This window comes from Colias philodice, chromosome 13 (genome assembly GCF_061535455.1).
Source record: "Colias philodice isolate Cphi_HAF_F1 chromosome 13, ilColPhil1 Martin Lab GWU primary, whole genome shotgun sequence".
Taxonomy (NCBI): Eukaryota; Metazoa; Arthropoda; class Insecta; order Lepidoptera; family Pieridae; genus Colias; species Colias philodice.
In genome coordinates, this window is record NC_143098.1 from 11,124,427 (window position 1) to 11,143,474 (window position 19,048).

At 34.5% G+C, this 19,048-nt stretch overlaps 2 protein-coding genes across 2 annotated transcripts in view; one reads left to right on the top strand and one right to left on the bottom strand.

Annotated features, from left to right (window-relative positions):
• The window catches only part of retm (real-time), a 49,158-nt gene extending 41,938 nt beyond the window's left edge, over positions 1-7,220 (bottom strand). Inside the window, exon 1 of the mRNA XM_089702829.1 lies at positions 6,873-7,220. Coding sequence (XP_089558955.1) covers positions 6,873-6,935 — 63 coding nt within the window. The 5' untranslated portion in view covers positions 6,936-7,220. The remainder of the gene's footprint in view (positions 1-6,872) is intronic.
• Positions 7,221-7,824: 604 nt separating this feature from the next.
• Positions 7,825-16,849, top strand: Uba1 (ubiquitin-like activating enzyme 1). The gene is made up of 9 exons (XM_089702830.1): positions 7,825-8,703; positions 10,269-10,679; positions 11,095-11,353; positions 12,282-12,457; positions 12,754-12,975; positions 13,229-13,480; positions 14,175-14,294; positions 14,965-15,150; positions 15,721-16,849. Exons 1-9 carry the CDS (start codon positions 7,969-7,971, stop codon positions 16,492-16,494), a joined length of 3,135 nt encoding a protein of 1,044 aa, XP_089558956.1. The 5' UTR covers positions 7,825-7,968; the 3' UTR covers positions 16,495-16,849.
• The last annotated feature ends 2,199 nt before the right edge of the window (positions 16,850-19,048 follow it).

The window sequence follows — 19,048 nt, forward strand, 5'->3', positions numbered from 1 at the left end:
AGTGATAAAACAGACAATCCACCCCCCAATCCACCCATCATAAAAACTATTTCTATGAGCGATAAAAAAGTAATAGTGGAATTGGGTTAAGCCGTATCGAAAATACTTCCTTTGTGTATCTAAATTGTTATACACCCACATATAATATTTCTAAATAGATATAAATTAAGTGCGTGTCAAAGGTTATCCTGTATCCATATCATTTTTAATGTCCTATTATTATTTGACCCTTGAAGACAATCAGATCCGATTACATATTCTTCATTTATTTCTCGCAGATGATAAATTTTAAAAGAATAGAAAAAATCGATCACGACCACGGGATTCAAACTTCAAATTCTTTTTTCGTGATCAAATTTATTATATTCTTTAAAATTTTATATTTATTACATTTGAATGCCATAAATCAAAATATCAAATTCTCACACGTTACTTGGCATCATTCAATGTATATTTTTATGAGAAACTAGCGGTCCGCCCCGGCTTCGCCCGTGGTACATATTTACGTTTTCTCTACATAAAAACCATCCTCGTACTTCAAGGAATATAATAAAAAAAGAATTATCGAAATCGGTTCAGTCGTTCTCGAGTTATGCGCTTACCAACACATTTTGCGATTCATTTTTATATATAAGAAGATGTTGTCCTTCACGTGACTTCAAACAATATGCATACTAAGGGCCGATTTTTAAATGCTTGGATAAAATTTATTCGTCGAATAATGTATAAAACTGCCATTTTAAAAACGTATTCTAACTGCCGGTATTTGACAGTTTACGTGACATTTTAATATTATCGTGTAACACTTTATTGGACGGATAAGTTTTATCCAAGCATTGAAAAATCGGCCCTAAATCATGCATTGTTCATTTGTTTCGTTATTTGTAAGTACACTTTAAAGACAATATTATTGAGCACCTGACAAATGACCCTGTAAAGTGTAAATCCTTCTATGTTAAAGCCTAAAACTAAGTAACATTCAACAAAATTCTACTACGAAATCCGCCAATAATCATATAGGCACACTTCGCTTACATAAACCTGGCAAGTATGATAATAAGGAAACTATCAGTATCTCAAGGATAACCAGGTTATAAGAACTTATAACTTATAAGAACAACCAGCACGGAAACTGAACAAATCCTTACTATCGTAGAAGGACCATATTTATTTTATGACCAGATCCCAATATAAGAAAATCTCCACAATTTAAGAACATTTATTTTTGGGCAAACCAGTTAAAGAAAGCAGTAATCTATCTATCTAATATTATAAAGCTGAAGAGTTTGTTTGTTTGAACGCGCTAATCTCAGGAACTACTATTCTGATTTGAAAATTATTTCGGTGTTAGATAGCCCATTCATCGAGGAAGGCTAAAGGCTATATTATATGATCACGCTAAGACCAACAGGAGCGGAGCCACGCGGGTGAAACCGCGGAGCGCAGCTAGTAGGTTATAAAACTACCACTTCTCTACTACTAGTTACTCCTACTGACTATAAACGTTCAAAGCTCTAAACTAGTTCAATCTGCACATATCCGGTGTTCTGAATGGACTATATTGTGATCGTATAACAAACACGAGACATGTTTCTCACGAGGACAGCACTGATAATTTAACATCGCTAGCAATAGTGCACGTAGGTACATTAGCATACTTGAAACAAATTAGCATTTTACTTAACAACATTCCACATGCCATATGATTTATAGGAGATTATGTAAATGGGTAGTTTCTGCATCATTTCTCTCTCTATATATTATTATATGTATATCGTTTTTTTGTTTTTAAAGTTTTCTGTGCCGCTAGCAGGGTTGGCACGATTAAATCATTTTGATTTAAATCACGATTTAAATCATGATTTAAATCAACCGATATTTTCAATAAAAATCAATGATTAAAACAAAAAGGTTTAATTTTACTTCCTTTCACAGAAATCAACATAAAACAGATTAAGATATCTTAATTAAAAACTAGGGTCAACAATTCCAAATGTAGAAAACACTCTTTCTACAGCAGCTGAAGAAGCTATCGCTCCAAACAATTGCTTCACCACTGGAAAAAGTTTGTTTGACATTCAATAGCACGTTAGACTAAAGGGAAATCCCCATACTGTCTCTTTAGGCACGCGGCGCGTTCCGTTTCGCACAAAAATACAGTTACTTAAATAATAAAATGAAAAAATCAAAAAGTATTGATTAATTAGGATTTTTTCAATAAATCGTGCTTTATTCGATTTTTTCAAAAAATCATGATTTTTTCCAACCCTGGCCGCTAGCCTCTGAGTCTGAAGTATCGTATGCCTGTTATATTTGTGCTGAGTCTTTGTGTCTATCTATTTTTCTATTTGTTTTTCTATTCATCTATGACACAGATTCCTTCATCTTTGAAACTAACGGATACATGTCTATCTGGACGTGCTTTGTTATTCTTTATGCAAACCGTTAAACCAGCCCCCCTAGACAAGTGGCTTTCTATTAGCGTAAAGTTGAATAGAATAGATTATGAATGTATGAGATTGACGTAATCAATCGTCGTCGTCGTCGTAATCAAACATCAATCTCATACATTCATAATCTATTCTATTCAACTTTACGCTAATAGAAAGCCACTAGTCTAGGGGGGCAGATGCTCAAACATAAATCAGACATGCATAAAATGGTCTCTCTTTAAAGACAGCTTTAACGTCATCGTGAAATTGACGATATTAAACTTATCAGAAGCATAAAATATGTGTATTATAGGTATTTCGTCAGAAGCATAAACTTCTAATAAAATGCGTATATATACATGTTTTCTTTTCTATAGGTATTCGTAGTTTTATACTTGTGTTATTTTGCTTCTTTAATTTCTAGGAATAAGTTAAGTAAATATAAACGATAGCGAAATTTTATTTTATCTTTTGCTCTTTGTGTATTAATGCTTGACAGGCATAACTACAAGTATCAAAATAACGAAGTAACGCTGTAAACATCCAAACATTTTAATTTGCCTTACTTTCTCCGACATTTCTTTTGACTAAACATCATTGTTTAAAATTTCAGGTTACCTACTTTAATGGCGTCGACTACCAAGTGGCAAGTAGGTACCGAGTAGGTCATCGGTTGTTGTTAATTTTTGCAACAATTACAGCAAGATCAATGACCGTGTATCCGCTGCGTTTACAAAACATACCGAAAATAAGTGACACACAGTTCTGTTTACATATAAAAAAACATTACATATACTTGAAGCAAATTCAGGCGAAAATCTATACTAATTTTATAAAGTTGAAGATTGAACGCACTTTTCTCAGAAATCTCGGGTCCGATTTGAAAAATTATTTCACTGTTTGATAGTCCATTTATCGAAGGAGGCTATATGCTATAATATAAGGTATCATCACGCTAATATTATTTCACTGTTCGATTATTAGATAGTCCATTTATCGAGGAAGATTATGCTATAGTTAGGTATCATAACGCTAAAGTCTAAAACCAATAGAAGCGAAGCAATGCTGGTAAAACCGCGGGGAACAGCTAGTTTTTTTAAAAATAAAGTAATTCCAACCAACCTTGAATCTTGGATCGAATCACGATGATATCTAAATTCACCATTTAGAAAGTCGACATCCTTCAAAATAATGTTTCACAAAGCGTAAAAACGATTTCTCTAAATCGATTCAATAATGTGATTCTAATGAATCGAATTCTTTGTTTTGCGGTAAATTTTCCATTTACTTAAGATATCACAAGTTAACAAAGATGTGTGCTTAATGCTTTCACGTGTTTGATGTTACACGAGTTTGTTTAGAAAATACGATTTATTCGTTGCATTCATTAATCCGATGAAATCAGCTGATATTATGTTTATTTTACTAGGTATTAATAAGAGTAATTGCATAATATTATTAGAAAATACTTTCTATATTACACATCTTGCCATAAGAACGAAATTTTTATATAACTAAATATATTATCTAGAAAAGGTAAAAAGAGCGAGACCACTCTCGCGTCAACTTCTTCATGATCTACTTTATTATTGCAATAAAGAATTATTATCATTCCATCATGGATTCGTTCATTGAAACAATTAAAATATTGTAGGCTTTGTGAAAACTCTACACTTATATTATAAAGCAGAAGAATTTGTTTGGTTGAACGCACTAAACTTAAAAATTACTAGATCGAATTGAAGAATTATTTTGGTTAGTTTCTTGGATAGACTATTTACCGCGAAGACGATAATAAGTATATAATATATATTAAACTAATACAACATCACGATTTAACGCTAAATATTTTAGGCATACATATATTTCGGCTCACAATTTTAAACACATGTAAACATTACACCGAACATACATTTCACATTGACGTGCCTCGAATTCCAATGAACGCTCGGCATACCGCGAAACTACGTTACCACATCTTAAAGCAATATTACTTCTAGTGTGTGAAAGTGACGGCGCTAGACGATCTGTATAGCGTTGTCACTTTTCCACGCTGGAAAAAATACTGCTTTAAGACGTGATACGAGTGATTTCGTTTCCATTGTGCCATTTTATCTACCATAAAATTAATCTTTTACGAGACGTTTTCACTCTTGACTACCGAATGGAACAAGCGAAAGGGAAAAAAATTCCTACTCAGATTTAAGAATACAAAAAGGTTTTTATTGCTTAATTTGTTTAAACATCTAAAGAGTGTTAATTCTACCAGACCAAATTAATAATTGGTTGAAAAAACCTATCCTACAATAACATCTATGACGTAGAAATTAAAAGCTCATAAAAAACTTTCTATGCAGATTACCTGAATTCCTCAAAAACTCATAAAACATAAAGGCCATTTGACTAAGTGCTGCAACAAAATTGTTTATTTGTTACTTTTGTAACAAGGCCAAAGTGACATTGCTTGAAGGTGAGATACTGGACAATCACTTAAGAAATGAATGTTTTTATTGAATTAGTATAATCTATTCTAATATTATAAAGCTGAAGAGTTTGTTTGTTTGAACGCGCTTATCTCAAGAAATACTGGTGCGATTTGAAAAATTATTTCGGTGTTAGATAGAACATTTATAGAGGACGGCTATAGGCTATATATCATCACGCTAAGACAAACAGGAGCTGAGCAATGCGTTTCATAGGATATTAGCATCAAATTAGTGAAAGAAAATTAAAATAATGATTAACATACTGATCCTAGTGATCTATATTATTTTTTTACAGGGGTGTTACCTGTTTGTGTTATAGCCGTACTTATTCCAGTGTGGAAACAGTACTGCTTTAATATGGTAATTAACAAATTTCAATTTATTTAATTGTTATTTGAAATAACCATATATTGGAATATACTGCTGAGATACTGCTTTCTGAATAGGTGGCAAATGTTAAAATATGTAATGACGGTTCAAAAGTGCTTCTAGAAGAAGTGTATTTGAATAAATAAATGTTTGAGTTTGAGTTTGAGTGATAGTCTAGTAATAAAGCTATTCAGACAAGCAAGCTAAAACAAAATAATACTTATTAGTTTCAATATTAGCTTTACCCAAATAAGTATTCATAATTGTTACTTCAGAAAACAATTTGGCCTCTAATATGTGTGTTTGTATGCTAGCATTATATGAGTCACACAACCAAATAAATAAAAACATCAATAAGGTCACATACACTTTCAATCATCTATTTGCTATCACCAATTTTGGAGCTGACATTTATTTGAATAGTACAACAATAATATTGAACACAGCCAATTCATATAACTAATGTAGTTGCTTTTCGAAAAGTCTTACTGACTGTCTTAAACTTTGTGTAAAATTTACATGACCTAGGTATACGGAATTTTTATTAACCAAACAATTTGTTATACTTTAAATTTTTAGATTTAAATAATGTAAATTGTAATAGATTGATTCTAAGAGGCATAAGATTTAATATTATTATGCAACTCTAGCCAGCTATTCCATACAATGTAGAGTGTAAATATATAACAAAATAAACTAAAAAATCTTTTTTTAGCTTATCAATTATTCATTTGACCTTTCCATTATTTCCTGTAGTTGTAAAACAAGTAAAAAAATCATACATATTTACACCTCATGAAAGATTTATATATTATACATGATTTTTTATTCATTATTGTGATAGCAACAGCATTTCAATGTATTTTGAATGGTAAATTTAGTGCCAACATGTAAACATCCTTAGGATATATGAATTATTCTTGGATAAAAATAAACAAATGTGTGATATTGGAAGAATGTGGTAACACTTAATATAGGTGTACCTCAAATACAATAATCGACAAATATACTTTTTATGGATAAAATTGGCTAAAAATATTGTGAGTAGGATTAGATATAAAAAAATTACAGGAATATTTGAATAAATCAATGGGTCGTATTTATATTTTATTGGCAATTTTAAAGCTGTAAAAGACATGTCTGAATAAAATTATAAACTCTCTATTTCTCTAGTTGTTCTATGAAATAATAATCTAATAAGAAAACAAATGCAATGAATTTTAACTAAATATTTCATCAAGGTTGACCAATGAACAGATTTTCTTTCTAATACCAGAAACATTATGAATGGCAAAGAAAGAGATGGACAGTGAAACTTATTGAAAGTTGTTATTCAAGATACATATGTACTGCATAATGAAAATACTAAAATAGTTTGTTATGCACTTACATTAAATTCTAAGCAAAAGCTCAGTATTTTACTTTTCACATAAAAGCTAAGAAAATAAATAACTATATAGAATGTTTATTATTTTGAAAGGATGTCTTATTTACTGCTCTAGTAACAACTTAATTGACACAGAATATTTAGGTCTTCAAAGTTAGCTATCATCGGGCGATAAGTATTATAACAAAGATTACTCACCGCCATCACCATTTCGAAAGGGTATTTATGAACCCTCACGGGCGAGACATATTCCTGCACCATGATTGCAGTCCCACGAAGGAAATAAACACGTCAAAAAAAATCACTAATCCTTTACGCAACTTTGTTCTTAGTTCATACTGTTTCAAATATATTTCATGAAACAATGTCCACGAATATTGTTATCAACATAGATTCCTTTCACTCCCCACGAAACATTATACCAAAATAAATGAGTGTCAAACAAAAAAATACCGCAATCGTGAATCGCTATGCCTGATGGCACAGCCACAAAACAACGTCGAGCGAAATGGAATCGCCTGGACTATACTGAAGTTGTAGCAAATTAAACCAATCAGTGAGCGTCAACAAGACAAAATGGATGAAATACTGACAGATACTGTCAATTTTTTGCAATCTACGGACAGAGTAAAAAGAGTAAAATATTTCCGAATTTCCATACAAATTTTTAGAACATATATAAAAAAATACTTTATTCATCAGAGATTAATTAAATACCTAATCACTTTTAAAAAAGATTCATTATTTCATCTATGCTTATAATGTATAATTGTCTTTAAAAATTATTCTTTTTAAATTCATGTACAATACTAATTTACACATTGAGTGGTAAAAAATTGTTTTGAGGATATCATTCTGCTACACAGACATTTATCTAATTAATTGTAATTTTTATGAAAAGATAAATTAAATATAACGTAAAAATAAAATTATTAATTTCCTTTATTTAATCTGTCATAAGATTTCCGTATAACTTCAAAAAAAATATAAAATCCAAAAAGGTGCAATAATTATTAATTATAATAAATTTCTGTAGCTCTTGTTCTAAAATAATTATAATATATAATTATTCCTTTCATTAGAAAATTAAAATTATAATTTTATTAAAAAATATACTTCCGGAGCTCTTTTTCCACGTTGCTTGTAGCTATCTTCAAGACAGTGAGTAAGCGGGCCTTCAACGAAGCGAACGGTGAAGCGCGAATGTCGACCACAATCATTTGAAGATTATTTCTGGATTGTGCTGAAGAAACAAAAAGCAAAATTCTGTCAAAATTGTGCGCGTTCGTGCCCGATGTCTAGTGCTGAAGTCGCCGATAATTCCGTTGACCCCCCGGCTAAAAAGCGGAAGCTAAACATAGGAGAAGCGAGTTGCAAATCATCAGCAATGGCGAACAATGGAACGCGTGTAGAAGATGAAATCGACGAGAGTTTGTATTCGAGGCAGCTCTACGTCCTCGGTCACGATGCTATGCGTCGCATGGCCCATTCCGACGTCCTGATCTCTGGATTGGGAGGTTTGGGAGTTGAGGTTGCAAAAAATGTGATTTTGGGCGGCGTAAAATCGGTTACCCTTCATGATGATCGGACATGCACAATAGCTGATTTATCATCACAGTTTTATTTGTCTGAAGATACAATCGGTCAAAACCGAGCTGTAGCTTCATGCGAGCAGCTTTTAGAATTGAATCACTACGTGCCGACAACGGCGTATACCGGTCCGTTGACAGAAGAGTTTCTGCAGAAATTCAGGGTTGTTGTGCTTACGTGTGCATCTAGAGCTGAACAAGACCGTGTAGCAGCTATCACTCATGCGAATAACATAGCGTTGGTGATCGCTGACTCTAGAGGGTTGTTTTCACAAGTTTTTTGTGATTTTGGGCCTGAATTTACTGTTTATGATGTCACGGGAGAGAACCCTGTGTCTGCTATGGTGGCGGACATTACTCATGAATACGAGGCAGTTGTTACTTGCTTAGATGACACTCGCCATGGTCTGGAGGATGGTGACTATGTTACCTTCAGTGAGGTTAGTATTATTTTTACTAAGTATTGTAATACTAAGTTTCTTTAAACGATTATATTCTATTTATAGCAATATTGTAACAAGATGAAGTATTGATTATGGATCAAGCTATGACTAACACATGCAATACATCAAATGAATGTGTTAACCTTCATTAATATTATGAAATGCTCAAGATTAAAACAATACAGAAAAATTAATAATGATTGTATCATTAAGGTTGGCTACACATACAGAATTAAAAAAACTATTTTTGTACTCCTGCATCCTGCAACAATATTTTTGTTCTTTGTGTTTTTGTACTACTGCAACAAAATAACTGCACAATTTCCATAACCCACTAATCACACATAATGACAATACTCTATAAGAAAAGAAAATACACAAATATTTTTCTTCCAAATTACACTCATTAGCATTTAACGGTGCTGTTATCATTTTTTCATATGAACACCAAGTTATGGGTGCAATGAACTTAGTTTTTATTGAGTTGACTCAATTCATATGAATCACACAACAAAGGTATTGTTTACACAAGAAAACTTTTAATCTTGTCTATCATATTTATTGCTTTGTTTATATTTATTAATCATCTATTAGTTCAGTGATTAGCACTTATGTGTTAAATCATGAAGTCTCAGGTTCAATATTTAGCTGATTAAAAAAAAGGGAATTGAATTCAGTTCATAATAGTTATGCATTTGTAAAATTAATTTCATTTTGGTTTTTGTTGTATGCAATACTATCTTCTCATTTTTCTTTGTCTTATTATTGTACATATTTTAACTTCATATTGCTATGATGTTATATGCAGTATACAGCAAATATTGCAATAACCTTTTTTTGTATGTTTGTGTTGTAGGTAGTAAAATCATGAACTTTGTAACCACTAAAACAAAGTAATAGATAAACTATGAGAACCAGAAACTGTGTGTACAACAGCCTTATTTAAATTCTATTTATTTGTTATTGAAACAGCATTTTATTACTAATAAGGATCAGCAGAAAGTGTAGCAATGTATGTTTAACTTAACTATAAATGTAAATGCCAATGCCTTGTTCATTATATTTATAGGATTATTACAAAAGGTACGGTTCAAAGAAATAATTGTGCACTATCTGGTGCATTACATACAATTGTTAAAACATTTTATTTGTATTGCTTTCAAATTTAACACTATGTACATAGGCAAATCCAATAATATGCAAATTGCATGCAATTTGTTATCAAGCAAACTACTTCAAGGTTTCAATTAAATGAAATAGAGCGAACATAGTTTATTTAAAATGAATTGTATGGAGAATAATTGCATAATATGTATATCTATACCGCCTGGTAAAATAAAGAAATATACAAGGTATATAATTTATGTGTATTTGTTAACCGACTTAAAAAAAAGGAAGAGGTTCTCAATTTGGCAATATATTTTTTTTTTCATATAATTCATAGCTGTTATCATAGTTAATAATAATAAACACTATGAAAAGTATAAAATACCTACATAATTATATTCCTCTTTGTGTATTTATTTGTAGCAAATAAAAAATTATGAACTATTTCCTTATAGGTACAAGGCATGACAGAACTAAATGGCTGTGAACCACGCAAAATCAAAGTACTGGGTCCCTATACCTTTAGCATTGGAGACACAACCAAATTCTCTAAATACTTCAGAGGTGGCATCGTAACCCAAGTGAAGATGCCCAAGAAACTCAGCTTTAAGCCTCTCAGTGAATCTCTGAAGGAACCAGAGTTCCTGATCACCGATTTCGCCAAGATGGACTATCCACAGCAATTACATCTTGCCTTCACTGCTTTGCACAAGTTTGAAGCAGCAGAAGGAAGGCTGCCGAAACCCTGGAGTAACGACGATGCTGCTAAATTTGTGGAATATGTCAAGAATTTACTGAAATCGGAAGAAATATTCAAGGAGAGCGATGTCGAACTCAACACTGAGCTTTTGGAAATTTTTGCTAAGGTAAGCTATGATTAATTTTAAGCTATATGGACAGTGTATATTTTATTAAAGTGAAACTTTTATTACATCGTCTCAAACTTTTTGGTCTGTGTAGCGCATGTCGCGTGTATCGCGGCTGCCGAGTAGGAATACCTACTCGGCAGCCGACCGACACGCGACATGCGCTACACAAAGCAGTGTTCGGAACCGTTCGAACAGTTTCACTTTTACCGTGGTTTCATAAAACCACACAACATTTTTTTTTCTTATACCTTTATATAGTCTTAAATCTTTAGTCTTAAATGAAACATAATTTCACAGTTCATGCATGTCAAAAATAAGAGATTTGTTAATGTATCTGTTTTGGTAATTTTGAATTACAATAAGATCCATGTCAATAAGCACAATATTTATTCGAAAATTTAAACATCCACAGGTTTCATCTGGTGATCTAAACCCGATGAACGCAGCGATCGGAGGCGTAGTTGCCCAAGAGGTGATGAAAGCGTGCTCCGGAAAGTTCCACCCCATCGTCCAGTGGTTATACCTGGATGCCATTGAATGCCTGCCAAAAGACAAGACCCTTCTCACTGAGGAGAATTGTAAGCCGACTGGGTCGAGATATGACGGTCAAGTGGCTGTCTTCGGCAAGGACTTCCAAAAGAGGATTGGCGAACTTAAATACTTTATTGTTGGTATGTATTTGTTTTATTTAGACAATTTCTAAGTAACAGAGAATTTGATGTACGTATAACATTTTTAGAATGTTTTCATTGTTTATTGAAACCTATCATAGGTTTAAAAACTGTTTGCTTTCGTGTTTCTCTAGTAAGTTACTTAAAATTAAATTTTCATAATGTTCAAATTACAACACAATTTTCTTTTGTATTATAGGCAATTTTAGTACCTAATACTCAAAACTATGTAGCTAATTTGTTCAATATGCAGAATCAACATTGATATAAATAGTACACAGTAATAAAAATAAATACAGCTTTTCCTTATCTCTATAATTAGTGACGCAGCTTGTTAAAACTGATTCAAGGTAACGAAAGCCTTAGGCGCAGACAACATTATTTCTAATAATAAACAAACAGCCTATAATATGTAATTTGTTAACATGTTTAATAACTTTGTTTCTCAATAAGGCATTTTTATTGTATGTAAATTTTTAAGCACATCTAGTCATGTAGTATTTTTTTAAATTTTGAAATTAAAAGAAAGGCCAAATGTGTGCAAATCCCTTATACACATAATATTTAATAGAGAAGTTAATAAACAGGTATATATGTATTTAATAGATTAACCCATTGAGCCCCAAGCGGCCCGATCGGTCCCAGACACAAAAGATTTTCTATTGTGTCTGTGGTTCCGGGGCCTCAGTTACTACAGTAATAATAATTCTTATAATGAATACATAAGGGATGTCAATAAAACAACAGATCAATACAAACTCTTTTAATCATTTTGCTAGTTATTCATTCTGATTGCGATAAAACCTAATTTATGCTTTGGTGTACCTTGTTATTGGCGTACTTAATTATTCATTTACTATTTATTGTATTATAAGCTGTAAGGTACCTTTTTATAAATAAAATAAAATAAATAAAATGTCTATTCCAGGCGCTGGCGCCATCGGCTGTGAGCTGCTGAAGAACTTCGCGATGATCGGAGTGGGGGCTGGCGGGGGCCAGGTGACCCTCACAGACATGGACCTCATCGAGAAGTCCAACCTGAACCGACAGTTCCTTTTCAGGCCTCATGATGTGCAGAAACCCAAGTCGAGCACCGCTGCTAAGGTAAATGTCTTAGTTGTTTATGTGTGGTTTGCTGTTCACTAGATCAAGTTTTATGATAATAATTTTTAATAAATACAAACATAATGCAATGGGACTACATCAAAATTAGTTCGGTAAAGATAATATGTATATCAAAAAGTCTTATATAATTGTAAGTATCTTTCCTTGAAGTGTTGTTGAACGAACTACAGTATATTTTGCGTGATAAAAAAATGATGATGATATGAATATGAATATTAGTCACAATTTACAGTTACATTTTTTCAAATTTAAAAATTCATTTTTTCATATTCCAGGCTGTAAAAAAAATGAATCCATCGATGAATGTGCTCGCACAAGAGAACCGTGTGTGCCCAGAAACAGAATGTGTGTACGACGATGCGTTCTTCGAAGCCCTGGACGGTGTGGCCAATGCCCTTGATAATGTGGACGCTAGGATCTACATGGACAGGCGCTGTGTGTACTACAGGAAACCATTGTTGGAGAGCGGCACGCTCGGTACTAAGGGAAATACTCAGGTAATGTTGGGCAAACTTAAACAATGCTGTAATTTTGTGTTTGCGAATAGTACTTTTTGTAAAACAACTACTGATTTTGAATGTTGCTTCTGTCTCGACTGAATCTTCTCGAAGATTCGTTAAGCATGGTCATTACATAGACGTTCTATAAATTTTTAAATATCTTGCTAAATTGTGAAGGTCTATAAAAATTGCGTGATTTCTGTTTTGTATGTTGTTTTTATCATTTATCACCTAAAATCTTCCCTTCCAGGTGGTGGTTCCGTTCTTGACCGAGTCGTACAGTTCGTCCCAAGACCCACCCGAGAAGAGCATACCCATCTGCACGCTGAAGAACTTCCCGAACGCGATCGAGCACACGCTGCAGTGGGCGCGCGACGAGTTCGAGGGGCTGTTCCGGCAAGCGGCCGAGCACGCGGCGCAGTACCTGCGGGAGCCGCACTTCCTGGAGCGCAGCATGAAGCTGCCGGGCAGCCAGCCGCTGGACGCGCTGGAGAGTGTGCGGGTGAGTGGCTCGGGGCGGGATGCAGTTCTGCAGCGGCCGAGCACGCGGCGCAGTACCTGCGGGAGCCGCACTTCCTGGAGCGCAGCATGAAGCTGCCGGGCAGCCAGCCGCTGGACGCGCTGGAGAGTGTGCGGGTGAGTGGCTCGGGGCGGGATGCAGTTCTGCAGCGGCCGAGCACGCGGCGCAGTACCTGCGGGAGCCGCACTTCCTGGAGCGCAGCATGAAGCTGCCGGGCAGCCAGCCGCTGGACGCGCTGGAGAGTGTGCGGGTGAGTGGCTCGGGGCGGGATGCAGTTCTGCAGCGGAATCTACGCGCTTTCCGCTTCATAGAGATCCAGGTCAAGGCATATATGCGCTAGAGCGAGCTGCGAGCTGTCATGCTGCTCGCCGCCCGCTGCTACGCTCCAATATAATGGATGTGCTATAATGCTAAAAAAGGACAATATTCTGTAAAACATGTTCCTTGTCATGACAAAAAAAATACGTACACGTTTTCGTAATTTACAATATCATCACAATTTTTCAAAAATAATCGTGTTCAAATTTTTTTACAATAATCAATGTCTCAGTCTCCTCGTAAATAAGAAGAATAAATCACGTTTTAATTCCGTTAAAAATTTCTACATCATCTCCACTCTCTCCTCTCAATGTGATACCATCACCTCCTAAATTTTAAACTAACATACTTATTTCAGAACGCAATAAACGAGCGTCCGCTGAGCTTCGACGACTGCGTGACGTGGGCGCGCGTGCACTGGGAGGCGCAATACTCCAACCAGATCAAACAGCTGCTGTATAACTTCCCGCCTGATCAGGTGTGTATCGGTGTATTATTTATATTTATTTGTTATATAGGTATTGCCCGATTTAAAAAATTCTGCGCCCGGATTTTTTTCAATTTGATAATTTCTTAAAACTTCTCGAAGTTTTCATGGTTACACTAGATTTCCGCCCGCGGCTTCGCCCGCGTTTTCAAAGGAAATCCCGCATAGTTCCCGTTCCCGTGGGATTTCCGGGATAAAACCTACCCTATGTGTTAATCCAAGTTACCTTCTATATGTGTGCTAAATCTTATATATAAAATTCTCGTGTCACAATGTTAGTCTGCATACTCCTCCGAAACGGGTGGACCGATTCTCATGAAATTTTCTGTGCATATCGGGTAAGTCTGAGAATCGGCCAACATCTATTTTTCATATGTACCACGGGCGAAGCCGGGGCGGACCGCTAGTTTAATTGTAAATTTAGCACACATATAGAAGGTAACATGATTGATGATTAGCATGTTATCAGACCCTTACAACAAAATACAACAATATAAGACGACTTATTTGTGAAATAATCGATAAATAGCAAACATAGTGTAGGTGGGTCGATTTTTTTGAGGACCAGTGTATATATGTTCCATTGATGCTTCTACACCACATTCAAATGCATAGTTAATATATTAAATAATTTGTTTCAAATAATATTTTTGCTATACAGGTGACAACAAGCGGGGCCCCATTCTGGTCGGGGCCCAAGCGTTGCCCCGCGCCGCTTACGTTCGACCCCAACAATGAGTTACACCTTGACTATGTTGTGGCCGCCGCTAACCTGAGGGCCCAGGTCTATGGGATTCCTACCTGTGTCGATAGGGAACGTATAGCGAAGCTCGCGGATAGTATTAAGGTAATTTTATTTTCTTTCTTTCAAACTCAAACATTCATTTATTCAATTTTAGTAGCACTTTCGAATCGTCATTTCGTCGAATCGTCTTTCCTTTCTTCTTTCTAATTTAATCATCTATGGGCCGATTTTTCAATGCTTGGATAAAACTTATCCGTCCAATAAAGTATTACACGATAATATTAAAATTTCACGTAAACTGTCAAATACGGGCAATTAGAATACGTTTTTAAAATGGTAGTTTTATATATTATTCGACAAATAAGTTTTAACCAAGCATTAAAAAATCGGCCTAAAATGTAAGAAAAATAAGTTAAAATTTAGTATTATGTACGTAAGATTAATTTAAAAAATATCAAGTTTTTTGAAAACTTTTCTCTAAATGACTTCCGAAACGGACGTAAATGTTAAATTATGAATTTTGCCAATTTAAAAGCGCTTCTGAAGTTAGTTATAATTATTAAATATATTATTAAATTATCGAACTCTACATGTCTACAAAAACAAAAAATGGTGTTATAGTTATGAAGATTGTTGTACTTCACAATTTAATATAATTATGTATCTTTCCAGGTACCAGAATTCAAACCAAGATCCGGTGTTAAAATTGCGGTAACCGACGCGCAGTTACAACAGAGCAACGACGAAATGGACCAAGACAGAGTCAAGAACATTGTATCGGACCTGCCTCCGCCTAGTAAGCTCGGAAACCTCAAGATCACTCCGCTGGACTTTGAAAAGGATGATGACACCAACTTCCACATGGACTTCATTGTAGCTGCTTCTAATTTACGTGCGGCCAATTATAACATACCTCCAGCTGACAGACATCGCTCCAAACTCATCGCGGGAAAGATTATCCCAGCCATAGCGACTACAACCTCTGTAGTTGCTGGTCTCGTCTGCCTGGAACTCTACAAACTTGCCCAAGGCTTCAATACTCTAGATGTGTTCAAGAACGGCTTCGTTAACCTCGCACTACCGTTCTTTGGCTTTTCCGAACCCATCGCGGCACCAACCAACACATATTACGATAAGAAATGGACGCTCTGGGACCGCTTTGAAGTCAAAGGTGAAGTTACTCTGCAAGAGTTCATTGATTACTTCAAAAATGAACATAAGTTGGAGATCACGATGTTATCGCAAGGTGTGTGCATGCTCTACTCGTTCTTCATGCCCAAGAACAAACGTCAAGAGCGGCTGAACTTGCCCATGTCTGAGGTTGTGACCAAAGTGTCAAAGAAAAAACTGGAGCCCCACGTGAAGGCGTTAGTGTTCGAACTGTGTTGTAACGACGAGGACGACAACGATATCGAAGTGCCCTACGTGAAATATACTCTGCCTTAACCAAGTGATACAAACAGATCGGTGACCGACCGAGGCATTTCGTCGCATTTACGATGCCGCGATGTTTACGAATTTTTTCACACACAGAGGGTATTTTTAACAGCGATTAGGTTTAGATTTTTAATCGAGTGCCTCAGCGATGTACAGTGATAACCGTGATTGGACAAATTATTATGAGTGCTTCGAGACACGCTTTCATCGTCTATTATAACTTTATATTTATCGTAGTTACTTTTGCTCACTTTCACATTGTGCTGTTCGTTTCGTTATTATTATTTTAACGTCCGTATTGGAATTTCAATTTAAATCAGATGGGTCTGTATATGAAGAAAAAATAAAATAAAATTTGAGCAAACGTTTTTGTTTTATTTTAACAACTTATTACAACGAACTTATTTACACTACTAATCTATACCAATAATAAAATTGGAGTGTCTGTAATTATTAGAATCTACTTTTTACCATATGCATAAACACGACACATATCTACATAGTAATTTTTAAATTTTTATCTGTGTTTATTCTGTATTTATCTTTACGGCTGAACCGATTTTGATGAGTCTTACATTGAAAGATAACCGATGTAATAAGGAGTGCAGAAGGCGTATTTGATACTATCGGTCCGCCCCGGCTTCGCCCGTGGTTCATATTTCGCAATAAAAGGTACCTAGCCTATGTTCTTTCTCAGGGTCTAAAGATTATCTGTGCCAAATTTCATCAAAATCGGTCCAGTAGTTTATGCGTGAAAACCATACATACATACATACATACAAATTACAAACCTTTCCTCTTTATAATATTAGTATAGATAGATTTCATAAGGATTAGAATCTAGAAAAATATAAAGAGTGTATGAACAAGCTTTTCTAGGGAACTGCTGAATCGAATTGAAAAATAATTATGCTTCAGATAAATTATCATTAAGTATCGAGAAGACTATTTGTATAATCTGGGTTCGAATACTGTTAGGATACGACCTTTTCGAGTTGCGTTTTGCGACAGACGAAACTCACGAGCTTACTATTTCTACCAAAGTAGTTTATATAATTATATTACACTATAGGTAATTCCTCATAAAAATCATGAACACATAATATTATAACAATGAAGCTTACATCCGACATTCAAAAATGATACATCAAAGAATATCCCGGATTTTTTTTAAACTAAGTATTTTTTTTTTGTTCACTAATCTATCTTATATCATATATGTAGCTTATTAAAGTATACGACTAATTTATTTCTAAGGAATTTAATCATACACGTGCAAAGAAAAACATTATACTTTTATTTTTAACCTTAGTCACAACAATTTCTTTAGCTGCCTACTTAAAGAATTAAATATGAGACGATGTCTAAAATGACGAAAAGAATAGTACGAAAGGCCCGGCGCAGATATGGCAAGGCGCAGCGCAGCGCATTTTTCATTATCAAACTGTTATCGACATTGTCCTAATTAAAATAATATTCAAAATCACAACAATTTATTCCCGAGGAGCATCGAAGCATCACATGCGAACGGTACTGCGCAACGCGCTACACCGCGCGCACCCTATTTCCGTCGCTGTCGACACGCTCGCGCTGCACGCAAATTTCGTCAACCTAAAATGTTGTTTCTTTTTTTCTCTACTCTTATTTATTTCCTCTTATTCCTTTACAAGTAATGTAATCAATAACATGTCCCAATCCATGATTTTATTCGCGAATGTACACGTGTATCTCTCGAAAAATTGCAAAATGAATGACGATGAGTGTGTCGAGTAGGTACCTAAGCGCTAATCGATTTAAAAATTTTGGAACAAGATATAAAGAAACCTACATAAATATTTATCAGTCTTTATCAGTATGTGTAAAGAGCTTTTTTATATTTACCATCAGGCACTAGATATGTAGGTACGTTAGGTTTATTTTTTCATGTGATTAGTAACTAGTAGGTAGGAATAAAATCCTTATAAAATAAGAGTAACTAACTAGGTATTTCATATAATGTAAAATATGATATTTTGTTTTAACATCATTCAATTAGTTAGTCAATTCCTTGAGCATATATTATAATCATTTAATTAGCTAGAATATATTTTATTTTTCATTTTAATATTGAAATAACCGATTTTTACTAAATGCATGTGGATCACTGTACATAAATGTTTACACTGTACATATAGAATTTTTTTCTGCCAATATAGTTTTTTTTTTAATTTTTGCCTGTCTGTCTGTTTGTTCCATCTAATCTCTGGAGCAGCTGGACCGATTTTGACTGGACTTTTACTGACAGATAGCTGTTGTTATATGGAGTAACGCTATTTTTTATACCGATTTCAAGGAAATACACATTCACGCGCGCGGGAGAAACCGCGGGGCGCAGCTAGTATGAAATAAATTTTAATCATGCTACTGTATCTATGTATTAAAGCTACCTCACATATATTTTTTTCGACGCGAAACTGTTGGCCTTAAAATATAAGTACCGATAAAAATATGACCTATGGTGGTATGACTGCTTATTCAGTAAATAATATAAGTAATAGAAAATGTTGCGAATCATTTAAAATGC